Source organism: Neophocaena asiaeorientalis, unplaced genomic scaffold (assembly GCF_003031525.2).
Source record: "Neophocaena asiaeorientalis asiaeorientalis breed wild unplaced genomic scaffold, Neophocaena_asiaeorientalis_V1.1 scaffold280, whole genome shotgun sequence".
Taxonomy (NCBI): Eukaryota; Metazoa; Chordata; class Mammalia; order Artiodactyla; family Phocoenidae; genus Neophocaena; species Neophocaena asiaeorientalis.
Genome location: NW_020185321.1, coordinates 5,641,072 through 5,657,550, shown reverse-complemented (window position 1 = coordinate 5,657,550; position 16,479 = coordinate 5,641,072). Strand labels below are relative to the sequence as shown.

The 16,479-nt window shown below is 40.2% G+C and overlaps 1 protein-coding gene across 1 annotated transcript in view; it reads right to left on the bottom strand.

Annotated features, from left to right (window-relative positions):
- Positions 1-16,070, bottom strand: part of LOC112392268 (zinc finger protein 850-like) — a 45,737-nt gene extending 29,667 nt beyond the window's left edge. The window contains 3 exon segments of the mRNA XM_024733921.1: positions 7,235-7,330; positions 7,947-8,073; positions 16,046-16,070. Of these exon segments, the coding sequence (XP_024589689.1) occupies positions 7,235-7,330; positions 7,947-8,064 (214 nt within the window). The 5' untranslated portion in view covers positions 8,065-8,073; positions 16,046-16,070.
- Between the last annotated feature and the right edge of the window lie 409 nt (positions 16,071-16,479).

Genomic DNA, 16,479 nt, shown 5'->3' with positions numbered 1-16,479 from the left:
GGTACACTTTATCTATCATGAAAAGTAGTCTTATGTTGCAAAACTGCTAAATGCTGGATATATCAAAATAAAGGTATCTTTAAGCTTGCCACTGAGCGCTCAAGAAAGTAAAGGAAATTCCTAAAAGCAAAAACAATATAAACATACTAAACACAGAAAAGAAAACTGAAACTGGAGTGGCAAAGCAAACCCGAGAACTGAAACCACCTTGCTGTGGGGCATCCCAACAGAAACCAAGAGCTTTTGTGGATTGATGTCCATGTGAAGGAACAAGGTTAAGTCTCAAACTACGCAAAGTGAAGAACGAAACCTGAGACTACAGCATAAAACCCAGGTCTTCAAAGAAGCCACACCCAGAGTTAAAGGGCGGGCTAGGAAAAAGTCTCCTGCCAGTTAAGGGACTAACAGGTAAATCTGCTCTCCTCCGCTGTGGTTCTAGATTTCTGAAGATCCCACATGCCGCGGAGCGGCTGGGCCCGTGAGCCATGGCCACGGGAGAGGCCACAGCAGTGAGAGGCCCTACTACTGCAAAAGAAAAAAAAAAAGAGTCTCACCTGAGAATTAATCATTAACATCCATCCTCACATAAGATTGGAGTTCAAATTTACACTACCTGTCATGGACACCTCAAGCTGAGAAATTAATTAAAGAATAGACCTACTCTCTGGTATAAACGAGTAAATAATCTCCTAGAGTAATGCTTTGAACTCAGATCCTTCAAGATTCCCACCTTTCAAACTGAGGCGCGTAGAAAGTCACAATCAAAAGTAAGACTAGGGTGGGCTTCCCTGGTGGCGCAGCGGTTGAGAGTCCGCCTGCCGATGCACGGACACGGGTTTGTGCCCCGGTCCAGGAAGATCCCACATGGCGCGGAGCGGCTAGGTCCGTGGGCCATGGCTGCTGAGACTGCGCGTCCGGAGCCTGTGCTCCGCAACGGGAGAGGCCACAACAGTGAGAGGACCGCGTACCGCCAAAAAAAAAAAGTAAGACTAGCAGAAATAAACCACCAGGTATTAGCATTAGCAGAAATAACAAACAGAAGATTTAAACCACCAGCCACTTCAGATACTAGGAGAGAAAATATATAAAATATATTAAAATTCACTATATATATTTTTTAAAAGATGTAGTCAAAAAGTGAGAAGTACCCAAGTATCAACAAGTACACCAAGTACCCAGATCTTGATTTCTAACAATATTCTCCAATAAATAAAACCAGGGCTCCTTCAAGAAGTTGCTGATTCTAGGGCTGGGACAGGAAATATACATGAGGAGCTTGAAGCATCTCATATACCAGAAGTAAAGAAATGCTTCCAAAAACCCAGAGTGATGGGGTTCAAAGAGACAAAGAAGCCACTTGAAAGAGCTCCCCATGGCCAGAGCAACAAAGTAAATAAAATAGTATTAAATTTATAGCTCATAATATGAAACAAATATTCATGATTCCATACTGATATAAATAAGTTATTGAATAAATAAATAAGTGGAGGAGAAAAAACAAATCTCCTAAGCAGAAGAATTTTAAATAACTTATGTAGATACTCTGTCCCAAGGAGGTAGAACATAATTCCTATTCCTTAAGTGTGGATTGTGCATAATGTCTTCCTTCCAAAAAATATAGTATGGAAAGGGGGGAATAAAAGAATAACTTTACAGTGGAGAAACCTGACAAACACTACCTCAGCCAGGTAAGCAAAGTTAACATCATCAGTGGTAAGTCATGTTGACAGTATGTGCCTGTGATATCATGTGATGAGAATGGCACTTTGCCTCTGTGGTCTTCCTTCCAAAAGCCTGTAACCCCAGTCTAATCATGCAAAACGTACCAGACAAGTCTCAATGAGAGACAGTCTACAAAATACCTGACCAATACTGCTCAGAACTGTCAAGGTCATCACAAACAAGGAAAGTCTGAGAAACTGTCACAGCCAAGAGGAGCCTAAGGAGACATGACAACTAGATGTATGTGGTATCCTGGATGGGATCCTGGAACAGAAAAAAAAAAAACAGACATTAGATAAAAACTAAGGAAAACTGCATAAAATACGGGCTTTCATTAAAAATAATGGATCAGTATTGGTTCGTTAATTATGACAAATGTACAAATGAAAGTTGTTAATAATAGCGGAAATGGTGTGGGGTATGTGGGGACTCTTGGTACTATCTTTACAACTTTTCTGTGAATCTAAAAAGTTTAGTTTTTTAAAAAAATGAGAATAACAACTGATTAACAAAATAACCAGGGAAACTTTTTTTAAAAAATACAAATGGAACTTTAAAAATAAAAAAAATGAAATTTAAAAGTCAATGGATGAATTGGAAATATTAGAATATAATCAAGACATGTTTTTTTCAAATACTTCCTAGTTTCATCCATTGACGTTTTAGAAACAGTGACCAATCCAGCAGCATGAGCAGGCTAATGACTAGATTGCTGTCTCTAAATACTACTTCTCACTCCAAAGAATCAGAGCTCCTTGGAGCATCTCAGCGACAGGGCAGAAAATGTATATTATGAGCCCTGGAGCAAAGTGGCATATTAGAAGAGCAAAGCAGCTATCAAAGACTTCCTAGGGTCATGTCAAAAGGACTCAGGAATGAATCTGAACAGGCTCCCACTGGTCAAATACAGGACAATTTTAGCATATATTTAAGAATAATAACTGTAATGTAATAACTGATGAAACACCAAATATTTTTTTAAATCTATGAGTTTATAATAACAGTTTTTAAATTCTTTGGTAATTTTTAGAGGATGAAATGGCTGCTAACACCACAGAAAGAGAAACAAATGGACATTAAATGCTTCCTGATAAAACGCACAATACTAATACAGTTTGTTTATAGGGAATAAAGGGGAGAGAGGTACAAGTTAAATAACAGGACAGATGATCCAGTTTCTTTAGCATATAAACTATGAGAAAAGGAAGGAAAGGAATCAACAACAAAATCTCACTGAACAGATTAATTAGCAAATCAGATACAACTCATGAGAGAATCAGTGACTAGATGACTTATCTGGAGAAATTTTATATCACATACTATATAGAGGAAAAGAGACTAGAAATATGAAAGCAAAGTTAAGAGTCATGAAGAAAGGACAAAGATCTTATCTGTCTTCCAAAAAAGAACAGGGTTGAAACTATATCAAAGATGTAATAGCTTTTTTAATTCAGAACTGATGAATTTTTCTTTCTGGGATCATTTTCATTTTTTCTAAAGTACTTCCTTAGAAGTTTCTTTCTGTTCATGATAAATTCTTGCAGTTCTAGAAACTTCTAAGGATGTACTTTAGAAAAAATGAAAATGATCCCAGAAAGAATAACTAAGAAGAAAGTGTAAAGTAAGACTTTGAAAAATGTAAGCAATAACTGCTTACAATTAATGTAATGAAACAATAATAATGTTTAACTAATAGCATTAAAATTCTGAATAATAATAGCATATGAGCCAGAAGATGGGGGACTGGATTATAACATTTTTAAATCTTTATATTACTTGAGAAGATTATGATAAAGATACTGATTTTCACTTTAAGTTAATTAGGTATGATGAAACCTCAAGAATAAGAACTAAAAGAAAAGAGAAAATAATAGCTAACAAACTGTGCTTGCCATGGGCCAGGTACTATTCTAACTGCCTTATACATATTTGAACTCATTTAATCCTCACAAGAATCCTATAAGTAGGTATCACTACTATCTATATTTACAGTTGAGAAAGTAGAAGCCCAGAGAGGATAAGTGAATTCCCAAAAGTCACACAGCTATTAAATGGCAGAGCCAATGACACCAAAAGCAAAAATAAACAAGTAGGACTACATCAAAAAACAAGTTTCTGCACAGCAAAGGAAACCGTCAACACAATGAAAAGGCAACCTACTGAATGGAAGAAAATATGCAAATCATATATCTGGGGTTAATATCCAAAATCTAAATACATAAAGAACTCATACAACTCAATAGTAAAAAAAAATAAATAAAACAATCTGATTTAAAAATGGGCAGAAGAGGGACTTCCCTGGTGGTCCAGTGGTTAAGAATCCACCTTCCAACCCAGGGGATGCGGGTTCGATCCCTGGTCAGGGAACTAAAATCCCACATGCCACGGGGCTACTGAGCCCGCATGCCTCAACTACTGAACACGCAAGCCACAACTTGAAAGCCCATGTGCCTCAACTACAGAGCCCACACGCTCTGGAGCCCACAAGCCACAACTAGAGACAAGCCCAAGTGCCACAACGTAGAGCCGGCACGCTGCAGTGAAGATCCCACGTTGCTGCAACTAAGACCTGACGCAGCCAAAAATAAAAATAATAAATATTTTTTTCTTTTTTTAATTGGGTAGAAGATCTAAATGGACATTTTTCCAAAGACATACAGATGGCCAACAGGTAAATGAAAAGATACTCAACATCACCAAGCATCAGGGAAATGCAAATCAAAACCACAGTGGGGAATTTCCTGGCAGTCCAGTGGTTAGGACCTGGCACTTTCACTGCCGGGGCCCGGTTCAATCCCTGATCTGTGAACTAAGATCCCGCAAGCTGTGAGACGGGCCAAAAAAACCCACAATGAGATATCATTTCACACCTGTTAGAATGGCCATTATCAAAAAGAATATAACAGGGCTTCCCTGGTGGCGCAGTGGTTGAGAGTCCGCCTGCCGATGCAGGGGACACGGGTTCGTGCCCCGGTCCGGGAAGATCCCACATGCCGCGGAGCGGCTGGGCCCGTGAGCCATGGCCGCTGAGCCTGTGCGTCCGGAGCCTGTGCTCCACAACGGGAGAGGCCACAACAGTGAGTGGCCCGCGTACCACAAAAAAAAAAAAAAAGAATATAACAAGTGTTGTCAAGGATGTAGAGAAAAGGGAGCCCTTGTCATTACTGATGGGAATGTAAATTGATGCAGCCACTATGGAAAACATATGGAGGTTCCTCAAAAAATTAAAAATATAACTACATATGATCCAACAATTCTTCTTCTGGGTATTTTTCCAAGGAAAACAAAAACACTAATTTGAAAAGATATATGTACCCCCACATTCACCGCAACATTAACCAAGACATGGAAACAGCCTAAGTGTTCATCAGTGGATGAATGGATAAAGAAAATGTGTGTGTGTGTGTGTGTGTATATGTATACACAAAATTAAACAGACAATTACCATACGATCCAGCAATTTCACTTCTGGGTATATACCCAAACAATTGAAAGCAGGGACTCAAACAGGTATTGGTACACCCATGTTCCTAGAAGTATTATTCACAATAGCCAAAAGATGGAAGCAACCCAAATGTCTGCTGATGGATGAATCGATAAACAAAATGTGGTAAATACATACAACACAATTCAGCCTTAAAAAGGAAATTCTGACACATACCAGAACATGGATGAAACTTGAGGACATGGTACTAAGTGAAATAAGCCATACACAAAAAGACAAACATTGTATGATTCAACTCATATGAGATATCTAGAATAGTGAAATTCATAAAGACGGAAAGTAGAATGGTGGTTGCCAGGCCCTGGTGGGGAAGAGGAATTGGGATTATTATTTAATGAGTACATAGTTTCATTCTGGGAAGATGAAAAAGTTGTGGAAATGAATACAGTGATGGTTGCAAGAGAGTGTGAATGTACTTAATGCCACTGAATTTAAACTCAAAAAAGGTTAAAATGGAATACATTTGTTATTCATTGTTTTAACACAATTTTAAGTAAGTAAATAAATAACTCCTGCAAATTAATTAATTATTAAGAAAATAAACCTAAACAATCCAGTGGAAAAGATGGCAATATTTTACATAAAAAGAAAGTATATTTATACTTTTAGTTATATATTTATAACTAAAAGTATAAATTTATATAAATAAAAAGCCAGCTTCCCTGGATCATGCATTTCTGTGCTAGAATATCAGGAGCTTTAAAGGGTTTAAACTTTTTTGGCCCAGGAATCTCATCTCTGATCATCAAATATGAAAATATCCATCTAAATAAAGATGCATCAGAGTAGTCATTTTAAATAGAAGAAACTGTGAAAAGCAACTTATATATTTAATAGTATTTAAACGTATGATATCTGGGTCTTGCTTTAAAATACTTCAAGGGTGGGGGATGCAGAGGTCAATGAGGATAGATGAAATAAGATTGAAAACATGTTAATAACTGCTGAAGCTAGGGCACGAATTCATGGGACGTCCATTCCTCTGTCCGTAATAAAGTAAAAAAGAAAAAAATTTAAACACATTTGTAATGTTCTGTGAAAAAAAATGAAATCATCTCTATCCTACAATTAGAACACTATTTTAAGTCAATAAATGTTGATTAAAAGTAAATGAATATCTTTTAATGCACAGAATTGCTGCATCAAAGCAAAACTAGTCAGAGGGGGCTTCCCTGTTGGCGCAGTGGTTGAGAGTCTGCCTGCTGATGCAGAGAACATGGGTTCGTGCCGGTCCGGGAAGATCCCACATGCCGCGGAGCGGCTGGGCCAGTGAGCCATGGCCACTGGGCCTGCGCATCCGGAGCCTGTGCTCTCAACGGGAGAGACCACAACAGTGAGAGGCCCACGTACCGCAAAAAAAAAAACTAGTCAGAGGGAAAAAAATTAAAAGATCAGTAGGAAAAATGAACAGTAGGACTTAAAAATGCATTTCAGAAGATTCTTTTTAAAAACACATGAGTTTAAAAAAGGGAAAGAAGTGGATCTAAGTTATATGATATAAAATGGCTCTTAAAGAAAAAGGGCTTTGAAATGGGAGGGAATTATGACAGATGAATAGCACAGAGAGCACAGGTGGGGGTAAAAGGGAAGGACTTTACATTTTTCCACGTGTTTTAGGGCTTTTCTTCACAACCCTTGGATAGGCCTTCAAGGAAGAGATTCCTCAATCTATACCTTTAAGGTGCTGCCTCCCTCACCAGGTGGGTTCTTTTTTTTTTTTTTTTTAAATATTTATTTATTTATTTTGGCTGCGCCGGGTCTTAGTTGCACCATGTAGGATCTTCTTGGTGGCATGCAGGATTTTTAGTTGCAGCATGCAAGATTTTTAGTTGCGGCATGCAGACTTCTTAGCTGCGGCATGCATGTGGGATCTAACTCCCCAACCAGGGATCGAACCCGGGCCCCATGCTTTGGAAGAGCAGAGTCTTACCCACTGGACCACCAAGGAAGTCCCACCAGCTGGGTTCCTAACTGCAGTGCCTTTCCCTACCTGTTCAATCTAATCACCTGGGCACCATCCTCCCACCATGTTCCTTGAAACCATCCAGGGCTCCTTCCCTTCCTCTAATAAGAAAATCACATCAAGCTTAGGAATAGAGAGTGCTGTTTGTAAGAAAAAAGAAGACATAATCATGCTGTTCCTGAATTCAAACCCAGTCCTCAAGAAAACAGGCAACAACATGAAGGACAAGAGGAAGGTGTAAAGCAAGGAGAAGATAAAGGTACCACAAAGTGCTGCTCATCTCCGAATCTACAACGTACAAAATAATTCCCAAGGAAATAGGTAGAAACCCACCCAGACAATTGAAAATACACCCAAAATTCACAAGTTATTTGGGAATAGAAATCCTTACCTAGGACTTCCCTGGTGGCACAGTGGTTGAGAATCCACCTGCCAATGCAGGGGACACAGGTTTGATCCCTGGTCCGGGAAGATCCCACATGCCACGGGGCAACTAAGCCCGTGCACCATAAATACTGAGCCTGTGCTCTAGAGCCCATGCGCCACAACTACTGAGCCTGCGTGCCACAGCTACTGAAGGCCGCGCACCTAGAGCCCATGCTCCGCAACAAGGGAAGCCACCGCAATGAGAAGCCCGTGTACCACAACGAAGAGTAGCCCCCGCTCGCCACTAGAGAGAGCCCACAACATAGCAACGAAGACCCAGGGCAGCCAAAAGTAAAGTAAATTAAATAAATAAATAAAAGAAATCCTTACCTAGTAAGACCAGGTTGCTGTAATTCTCCATCATTACATCTCTATATAAATCCCTCTGCGTAGAGTCCAGGCATTCCCACTCCTCCTGAGAGAAGTCTACAGCCACATCCCTGAACATCACCAACCCCTAAAATGACAAAACCATGTAGTACTGTTAAAATTAAAGGAAATGTTTTTCAGATCAAAGAAGAGATGGAAAAGGACTGAGGGATGGAGAAAATACACTGAGCAAATGGGTTAAGCCAAAGATAGGGCAGAGTAAAAAAATTAGTGTAATTAGAACAAAGTGCCTCCATCTTCTTGAATATTCCTATTGCTGTAGACAAACCTCCTTCATACAGTGAGACATTCCCATTATCCCACGGCTAGGGCTAGGAATGAACAAAACACACATTTATTTACAGTTTCCCAAATAATGAAATAGAGTAGAAAAACACACAGCAACCTGCAGGCCTGGAAAATTTCTATTTATTTTAATGATCATCCCTGGCTTACCAATATTTTTATTGTGGAAACTTTCAAACATACAGAAAGTTGAAAGAACTGTATAGTGAACATCTGACATGCTAATTACTACTTACAATAAACTCTTAAATATGAGCTCCTCCTTTCCCTTTTTTTTTCTTACTTCTTAAAGGAAAAAGTCAGAATCTTTCTAAAATATTTATCAAACAAACAAGCAAAACCTCTGTTGCACATAATAGGAGTTTGATCTAATTAAAGTGTACACCAAATACTAAGAATCATCATTTTCAGAAAGTATCATAAATATTTTTCTTTATAATGCAAGTTCTTTAATAAACTCTTTTTAACTGGATATATCTTTCATCTTAGGAAGGCAAGACATAACCATTCCATTATTTTGGATATTGAGATCGAACAAGATCTCTAAGTTCCTTTACAGCTTTGAAAGTCTAAAATTCTCAAAAACTTATGCATCTGGCTAGTCTTGTTAAAAAGTTCAAAACTATAGAAAAGCTAACAGTATATTGTTTAGGGATAAATAGTAAAACAATTGTGAAAAGCAAGAGAACGATGACTACAAAATTTTCTTTACAGATTACACGTTGAGAGGGAGGGCAGGGTACAAAAGGGTCTTCAATAGGCCTTCCTATTCTATGTGTTAAGTACATGAGTGTTCTATTATTCTTTTGTAGTAAGAAATACTTCATATTTTTTAAAGGGGAACTCAAAAATTAACGAAAATAAACAGGCCTGTAAAGATGGGTTATCCCATTCAACAATCATTTCCACTTCATTAAACCACAATTCTGAATCTGAAAAAAAAAAAAACCACAATTCTGATATGGGAGGCCCAGTGGAATGTATTTAGGCTCCATCATAGAGTACTGCACACAAATGGGAACACTGTTAGAAAAGAATGGGATGCTAGAACAAAGAGTGCACACATTTATGGTCAATTAATCTATGACAAAGGAGGCAAGAATATACAATGGAGAAAAGACAGTCTCTTCAATAAATGGTGATGGGAAAACTGGACAGCTCCATGTAAAAGAATGAATTTAGAACATTCTCCTATACTATTTACAAATATAAACTCAAAATGGATTAAGACCTAAATGTAAGACCAGAAACCATAAAACTCCTAGAGGAAAGCATAGGCAGAACGCTCTTTGACATAAATCACAGCAGTATTTTTTTGGATCTGTCTCCTAAAGCAAAGGAAATAAAAGCAAAAATAAACAAATGTGACCTAATTAAAGTTAAAAGCTTTTGCACAGCAAAGGAAACCATCAACAAAACGAAAAGACAACCTACGGAATGGGAGAAAATATTTGCAAATGATATGAGCAATAAGGAGTAAATATCCAAAATATATAGAACTCAACGTTTAAAAAAAAAAAAAGCCGATTAAAAAATGAGCAGAAGAACTGAATAGACGTTTATCCAAAGACGTGAAGATGACCAACAGGCACATGAAAAGATGCTCAACATTGGCTAACCATAGGGGAAATGCAAATCAAAACCACAATGAGATACAAAATGGCTAAGTCTTAAATATAAGACAGGACACCATAAAACTCCTAGAAGAGAACACAGGCAAAACATTCTCTGACATAAATTGTACCAATGTTTTCTTAGGTCAATCTCCCAAGGCAATAAAAATAAAAGCAAAAATAAATAAATGGGACCTAATCAAACTTACAAGTTTTTGTATGGTAAAGGAAACCACAAACTAAATGATAAAACCAGCGTATAGACTGTGAGAAAATATTTGCAAATGATGCAACCAACAAGGGCTTAATTTCCAAAATACACAAACAGCTCACACAACTCAACAACAAAAACCCAGTCAAAAAATGGACAGAAGACCTAAATAGACATTTTTCCAAAGAAGACATACAGATGGCCAACAGGCACATGAAAAGATGCTCAACATTGCTAATTATTAGAGAAATGCAAATCAAAACTACAATGAGGAATCACCTCACACCATAATTTTAAAAATCTACAAATAACAAATGCTGGAAAGGGTGTGGAGAAAAGGGAACCCTCCTACATTGTTGGTGGGAATGTAAACTGGTGCAGCCACTATGGAAAACAGTATGGAGGTTCCTCAAAAAACTAAAAATAGAGTGGCCATATGATCCAGCAGTCCCACTCCTGGGCATATATCTGGAAAAGATGAAAACTCTAATTCAAAAATATACATGTACCCCAGTGTTCATAGCAACACTATTATATACATATATACACATACCGCATCTTCTTTATCCATTCATCTGTCGTGGACATACGCAACACACACACACACACAATGGAATACTACTCAGCCGTAAAAAAGAATGAAATCTTACCATTTGCAACAACATGGATGAACTTGGAGGGTATTAGGCTAAGTGAAATAAGTTGGACAGAGAAAGACAAATACTGTAGGATATCACTCATATGTGGAATCTAAAAAATACAACAAACTAGTGAATATAATTTTTAAAAAAAGCAGCAGACTTACAGATATAGAGAACAAATTAGTGGTTATCAGTGGGGGAGAGGGAAGGGAGGAAGGATAATATAGGGGTAGGGGATTAAGAGGTACAAACTATTATGTATAAAATAAGCTACAAGGCTATATTGTACAACACAGGAAATATAGCCAATATTAATAACTATAAATGGAGTATAACCTTTAAAATTTGTGAATCATGTTGTACACCTGTAACTTATATTGTACATCAACTATACTTCAATAAAGAAAGAAAAAGAAAAGAGTGGGATACTAAGGGACAAGACCCTGCTGCTGGGTGCCATCACTCGCTCCCTGACAGAATGGGAGGACCTGAGATGGGTTCATAGATGAAGCTCAGTTGGGCAAGGAAGTTTCTAGATAAAGAAATGTTGGGACTTCCCTGGTGGCGCAGTGGTTAAGAATCCGCCTGCCAAAGCAGGGGACACGGCTTTGAGCCCTCGTCCGGGAAGATCCCACGTGCCACAGAGCGACTAAGCCCGTGCACCACAACTACTGAGCCTGTGCTCTAGAGCCCGCGAGCCACAACTGCTGAGCCCGCGTGCCACAACTACTGAAGCCTACGTGCCTAGAGCCTGTGCTCCGTAACAAGAGAAGCCACTGCAATGAGAAGCCCGCACACCACAACGAAGAGTAGTCCCCGCTCGCCGCAACTAGAGAAAGCCCGTGCGCAGCAACGAAGACCCAGCACAGCCAAAATAAATAAATAAATAAATAATTTTAAACGCTTTATTAAAAAAAAATGAGATTTCACCTCACACACCTAGTAGAATGGCTACTGTTAAAAAAACAAAAAATGTTGGTGAGGATGTGGAGAAAAGGGAGCCCTTGTGCATCATTGATGAGAATGTAAATTGGCACAGGCATTATGGAAAACAGTATGGAGGTTCCTCAAAAAAAAAATTTTTTTTAATTACCATATGATCAAGCAATTCCACTTCTGGGTATTTATTTGAAGAAAACAGAAACACTAACTTGAAAAAATACATGCATCCACATGTTCATAGCAGCATTACTTACAATAGCCAAGATATGGAAGCAACCTAAGTGTCGATCAGTGAATCAATGGACAAAGAAATTGTGAGATACACACACACAATGGAATGTTATTCAGCCATAAAAAAGAATGAAATTTCGCCATTTGCAACAACATGGATGGACCTTGAGGGCATTACGCTAAGTGAAATAAGAGAAAGACAAATACCATATGATCTCACTTATATGTGGAATCTAAAAACAAAACAAAAAACCAAATTCATAGATGCAGAGACTAGATTGGTGGTTGCCAGAGGTTGGGGGGGAAGCAAAAATGGGTGAAAGTGGTCAGAAAGTACAAACTTCCAGTTATAAAGTAAGTCCTGGGGATGTAATGTACAACACGGTGACTATAGTTAATAGTATTATATTATATATTGAAAGTTGCTAAGAGATTAGATATTAAAAGTTCCCATCACAAGAAAAACGTTTGTAACTATCTGCAGTGATGGATGTTAACTAGACTTTTTGAGGTGATCATTTCATAATATATACATATATTGAATCATTATGTTTTATACCTGAAACTAATATGTTTTACGTCAATTATATCTCAGTTAAAAAATGGTAATAAGAGCTATGAAAAAATAAAACAGTATAAGGGAGATAGGAAGTGCACTCGTTGAGATGCTATTTCATGTAGGGTGGTCAAAGAAGGGTTCTCCAATTTGGTGACAGGTGAGCAAAGTCTTGAAGAAGTGAAAGAGTAAGTGATGCAGATATCAGGAGCAAGAAAATGCCAGGCAGGGGAATCAGCAAGTTCAAAAGCAGAGGGGGCAGAATTAAGTTACCTAAAAATATATAGAAAATCAAGTCAGAGAGGCAGCCGAGAGCCAGATTACATTGGGCTGTGTAAGCCATTGTAGAAACTTTGGTTTTTACTCTGAGTGAGATGGGCAGCCACGGAAAGTTTTAAGCCAGGTAGTGATGACTTACATTTGGGAAGAATCACCCTGGCCGCTGTGTTAAGAAGGAATGTTAGGCAGGCAATGAAAGAAGTAGGGGGATCAGTTAATAGGCTGTTGCAATATCAAAGGAGAGATGCCTGTGGCCTAGATGAGGACCAGCTGAACTTGTACATGCAAGGCTTTCAAGTTCCGAGTCGCCCTCACTCAGCTGGGCACAGGCCTATCACCTTTCTCTCCACTATCTGGAACTGCCCCCCTGGCTCCCAAGAATAAATTAAGTCTAGCTGGAATTCCAAACTGTGGATGTTTGATAATCTAATTAAGTGCTACATGAAGTTTAAAATGTCCAGCATTGCCTAAGCAATTCGATACATGCTGTCCACCTACAATGTTTTGATCACCTTATATCCCCTCTTTGCCCCTTCATGGCCACCCCCACCAGGGCACTACGGGGGCACAGGCCTCTGGAGAAGAAAAAAGTTTTTGTCATTTCAGAAGAAGGAAGTATTCATGGATGTGGTCAAATCCATGAGTGGCTGTGGAGGACAAATGGATAAATCCTGTCCAGAGGAACTTCTTCAAGGATGTGATAATAGAGAAGTAAGGAAACAGTTCTACTAATTGAGAAGTTTCCCGTATTATTCATAATCTTCCCTTTAAGACATCTATTTTCCTTCATGTGTATCTCCAGGGAGCTTCTGAAGAGCTTGACTCTAGCTAAGAATTGGTTTGATATTTACTGAGCTTCAACTGACAGCTCTAAAGCTTCTTCATTTTGAGGACCTCACATTCCTTTGGCCCTTTTACAAATAACTTCTGTTCCTAAAAAAATAGGGAGGAGATTTAACTATACAATTTCTTGAGTACTTTCTATTTATTTTATTTTTAAATTTTATTTATTTATTTTTGGCTGCGTGGGGTCTTCGTTGCTGTGCGCAGGCTCTCTCTAGTTGCAGCGAGTGGGGGCTACTCGTGGTTGCGGTGCGCAGGCTTCTCACTGTGTTGGCTCCTCTTGTTGCGGAGCACGGGCTCTAGGCATGCGGGCTTCAGTAGTTGTGGCTTGCGGGCTCTAGAGTGCAGGCTCAGTAGTTGCGGCACACGGGCTTAGTTGCTCCGTGACATGTGGGATCTTCCCAGACCAGGGCTCGAACCCGTGTCCCCTGCATTGGCAGGCAGATTCTTAACCACTGCGCCACCAGGGAAGCCCTTCTATTTATTTTAAATTGCTTAATGTTAGTCATAATAATGAAAATGGATATGTTCTATCTCTAACATATTTTTACTTAGCTGCATAAAATGCCACCTTATATTGGGATTTACTTAAAATTTCCCTATTTGTGAAAAGTAATTTTGGATTTTATTATCTCAAAGGTTGTCCCAAAGTGTTATAGTCTCTGCTTTTAGATCTATCCGTGGTTCTACCATTTTTGTAACCCTTAGTGAATTTCATTCCAGTCCTCCTTCCCTTTAGATAATCTGGTGATGGAGACCATGGATTCCAGATTGAGAACTCCAACGAGGACCATTTGAGAATTTAATTCAAAATAGACCTGGAAACTGGTCCAAGTATTTACTCACAAATACCTGGCAAATCCCTTGTCCTATTGGTATAGAACTCTTTGATCAAGCCCCCATGTCATCCCTACTCCAAAAATATTGGCAAAGTGAAAGATCTTATCACCTGTTTGGACTGAGACTAACCAAAACCAACCCGTAAGTTGCATGGCTTTTGCTTGGTGTGTGGTATGATGTGTGCCACATATGCCCTCATCTTATTTTCAACAATTCAGTTGTTATGATGAAGCCTCTGTATTTGCCTCACTAGGCCAGCAGACATCTTAGAGGAGATATGGCACACAGGAGAAACTGCCGAATTAATACTAAGACGGAGGGGACATATAGGAAACTGGGTCTCTGGGTCTAACCCCAAGGCCTCCATTATGTATCCAAATGGGAAGTACTAAGGACAAGGTCTCTTGAATGGGCTTTTGGTAGTCAGGAATTGTCAGAAGAGGAAAAAAATATATGCCTTGAAAAACAAAGATTTCAGGGAAGAAAGAAAAAAACCCAAAGCACTTTGATCTTGGCTTTTGGATGTTCAGAAACCATTCTTTCCTCTTAGTGAGGTAACTGAGGAAAAAAGAAGAAACTGATGAGACACTTAGCTTTTCTTGGGATCCCACACTTTCTCCAGCTTTTCTTGGGATCCCACACTTTCTCCAGCCCCTCTTCACCCACACACACATACAGAGGAAGGTCAGGGAAGACTGAAGAATCCAGCCCAATGCAGTTACAGGAAAAGAGCTACAATCTATCATGGGCTCACAAATGACTCCTAGGTATGGAGTGGTGAAGCCACACTTGCACCATCACAACCCACTCACCATGGCACACATAGTGCTATACAAGGCCACCCGGTTACGTATAATCCCACATACGTACCTAGGGGACACACGAGGTCTCTATCGCACAGCCACAGGACTCCCCGCACCCACACACTAAGGTCATATTAGTTGCACCTGCACAGTCACAGGCGCCTGACACCACAGTCTCAAACCTCCAAATCCTAGGCACACGGTGCTGCACACATTCAAACAATCACACACCCACTACCGGGACACACAGTTCCAAATGCACAGTCACCTGCCCTCTACATCCCCCACAATGGCGCACAATGCAGTAACAATCACAAACCCTTTCTGGGAACACGTACAGTCACAAGCACCCCACTCCATCACCCAGAGTGATCACCACATACTGTCACCATCACACACTGCGAAGACACACTGTAACGATTACACACACACACACGATCTCCTCTCTTCTGCTCGCTCCGGACACGAAAGGCCGGGGCCCCAACTCCTCACCCTAGTCCTTCCCTAGTTCCGGTCTGGTCCAAAGTAGCTAAGTTGCACCGGGTTCCAAACGCCCCTCAGCAGCTAACTCCGCGAAGCCAACGGCCCCACCACTGTGCAAAACTCAGCAGCGAAATACCGCGGAACATAGCGTGGGCCTGCGGATTTCTCTGGGAAATGTAGTCCAGAGGCTGAAAACGGGCCCCCGATTCCTCTCAGCGCGGAAGCTAGGTTTGCGCTCATCCACCGCCTCTCTGCACCAATCAGAACCGCAAGGCCCGGACGCCAAGCGGTTCGCAGATGGAGCCGGCATACCTGCTGGAGTTGCCAGTCCTACCCATCTCTGGCAGCTCAGTTATCGCCCGTAAGCAAAAGGCGAGACCGCAAATTCGCCTCTTAAGCAGCTCCGAGTCGCAGAGCCTCTGGGAAACGTAGTTCACGCCAGAAAAGCAGCCAATCGGCCAGAATGCAAGCGAACTGATTCTTTTCAGCTGGTCCTGACCCCCGTGACCCAGCCCGCCGGGCCCGGGAGATTTCTGGAGGTTCTAGTTCGCCCTCGGAATGCAGAGGGGATGACACACTCTTCATCTTTGTCCGTCGGGTGAGTCCAGGCCTCGGTCCGCGCAGCGCTCAGGGTAAGAGTGAAGGTGGGACCTAATCTTCTCTTTCTGGACTGTATTGAAGAGGCGATAGAGAAGAAATCACGATCTTGAAGCGTGTGTGTGCGCGCGTGCGTCTCTGCACTCAGG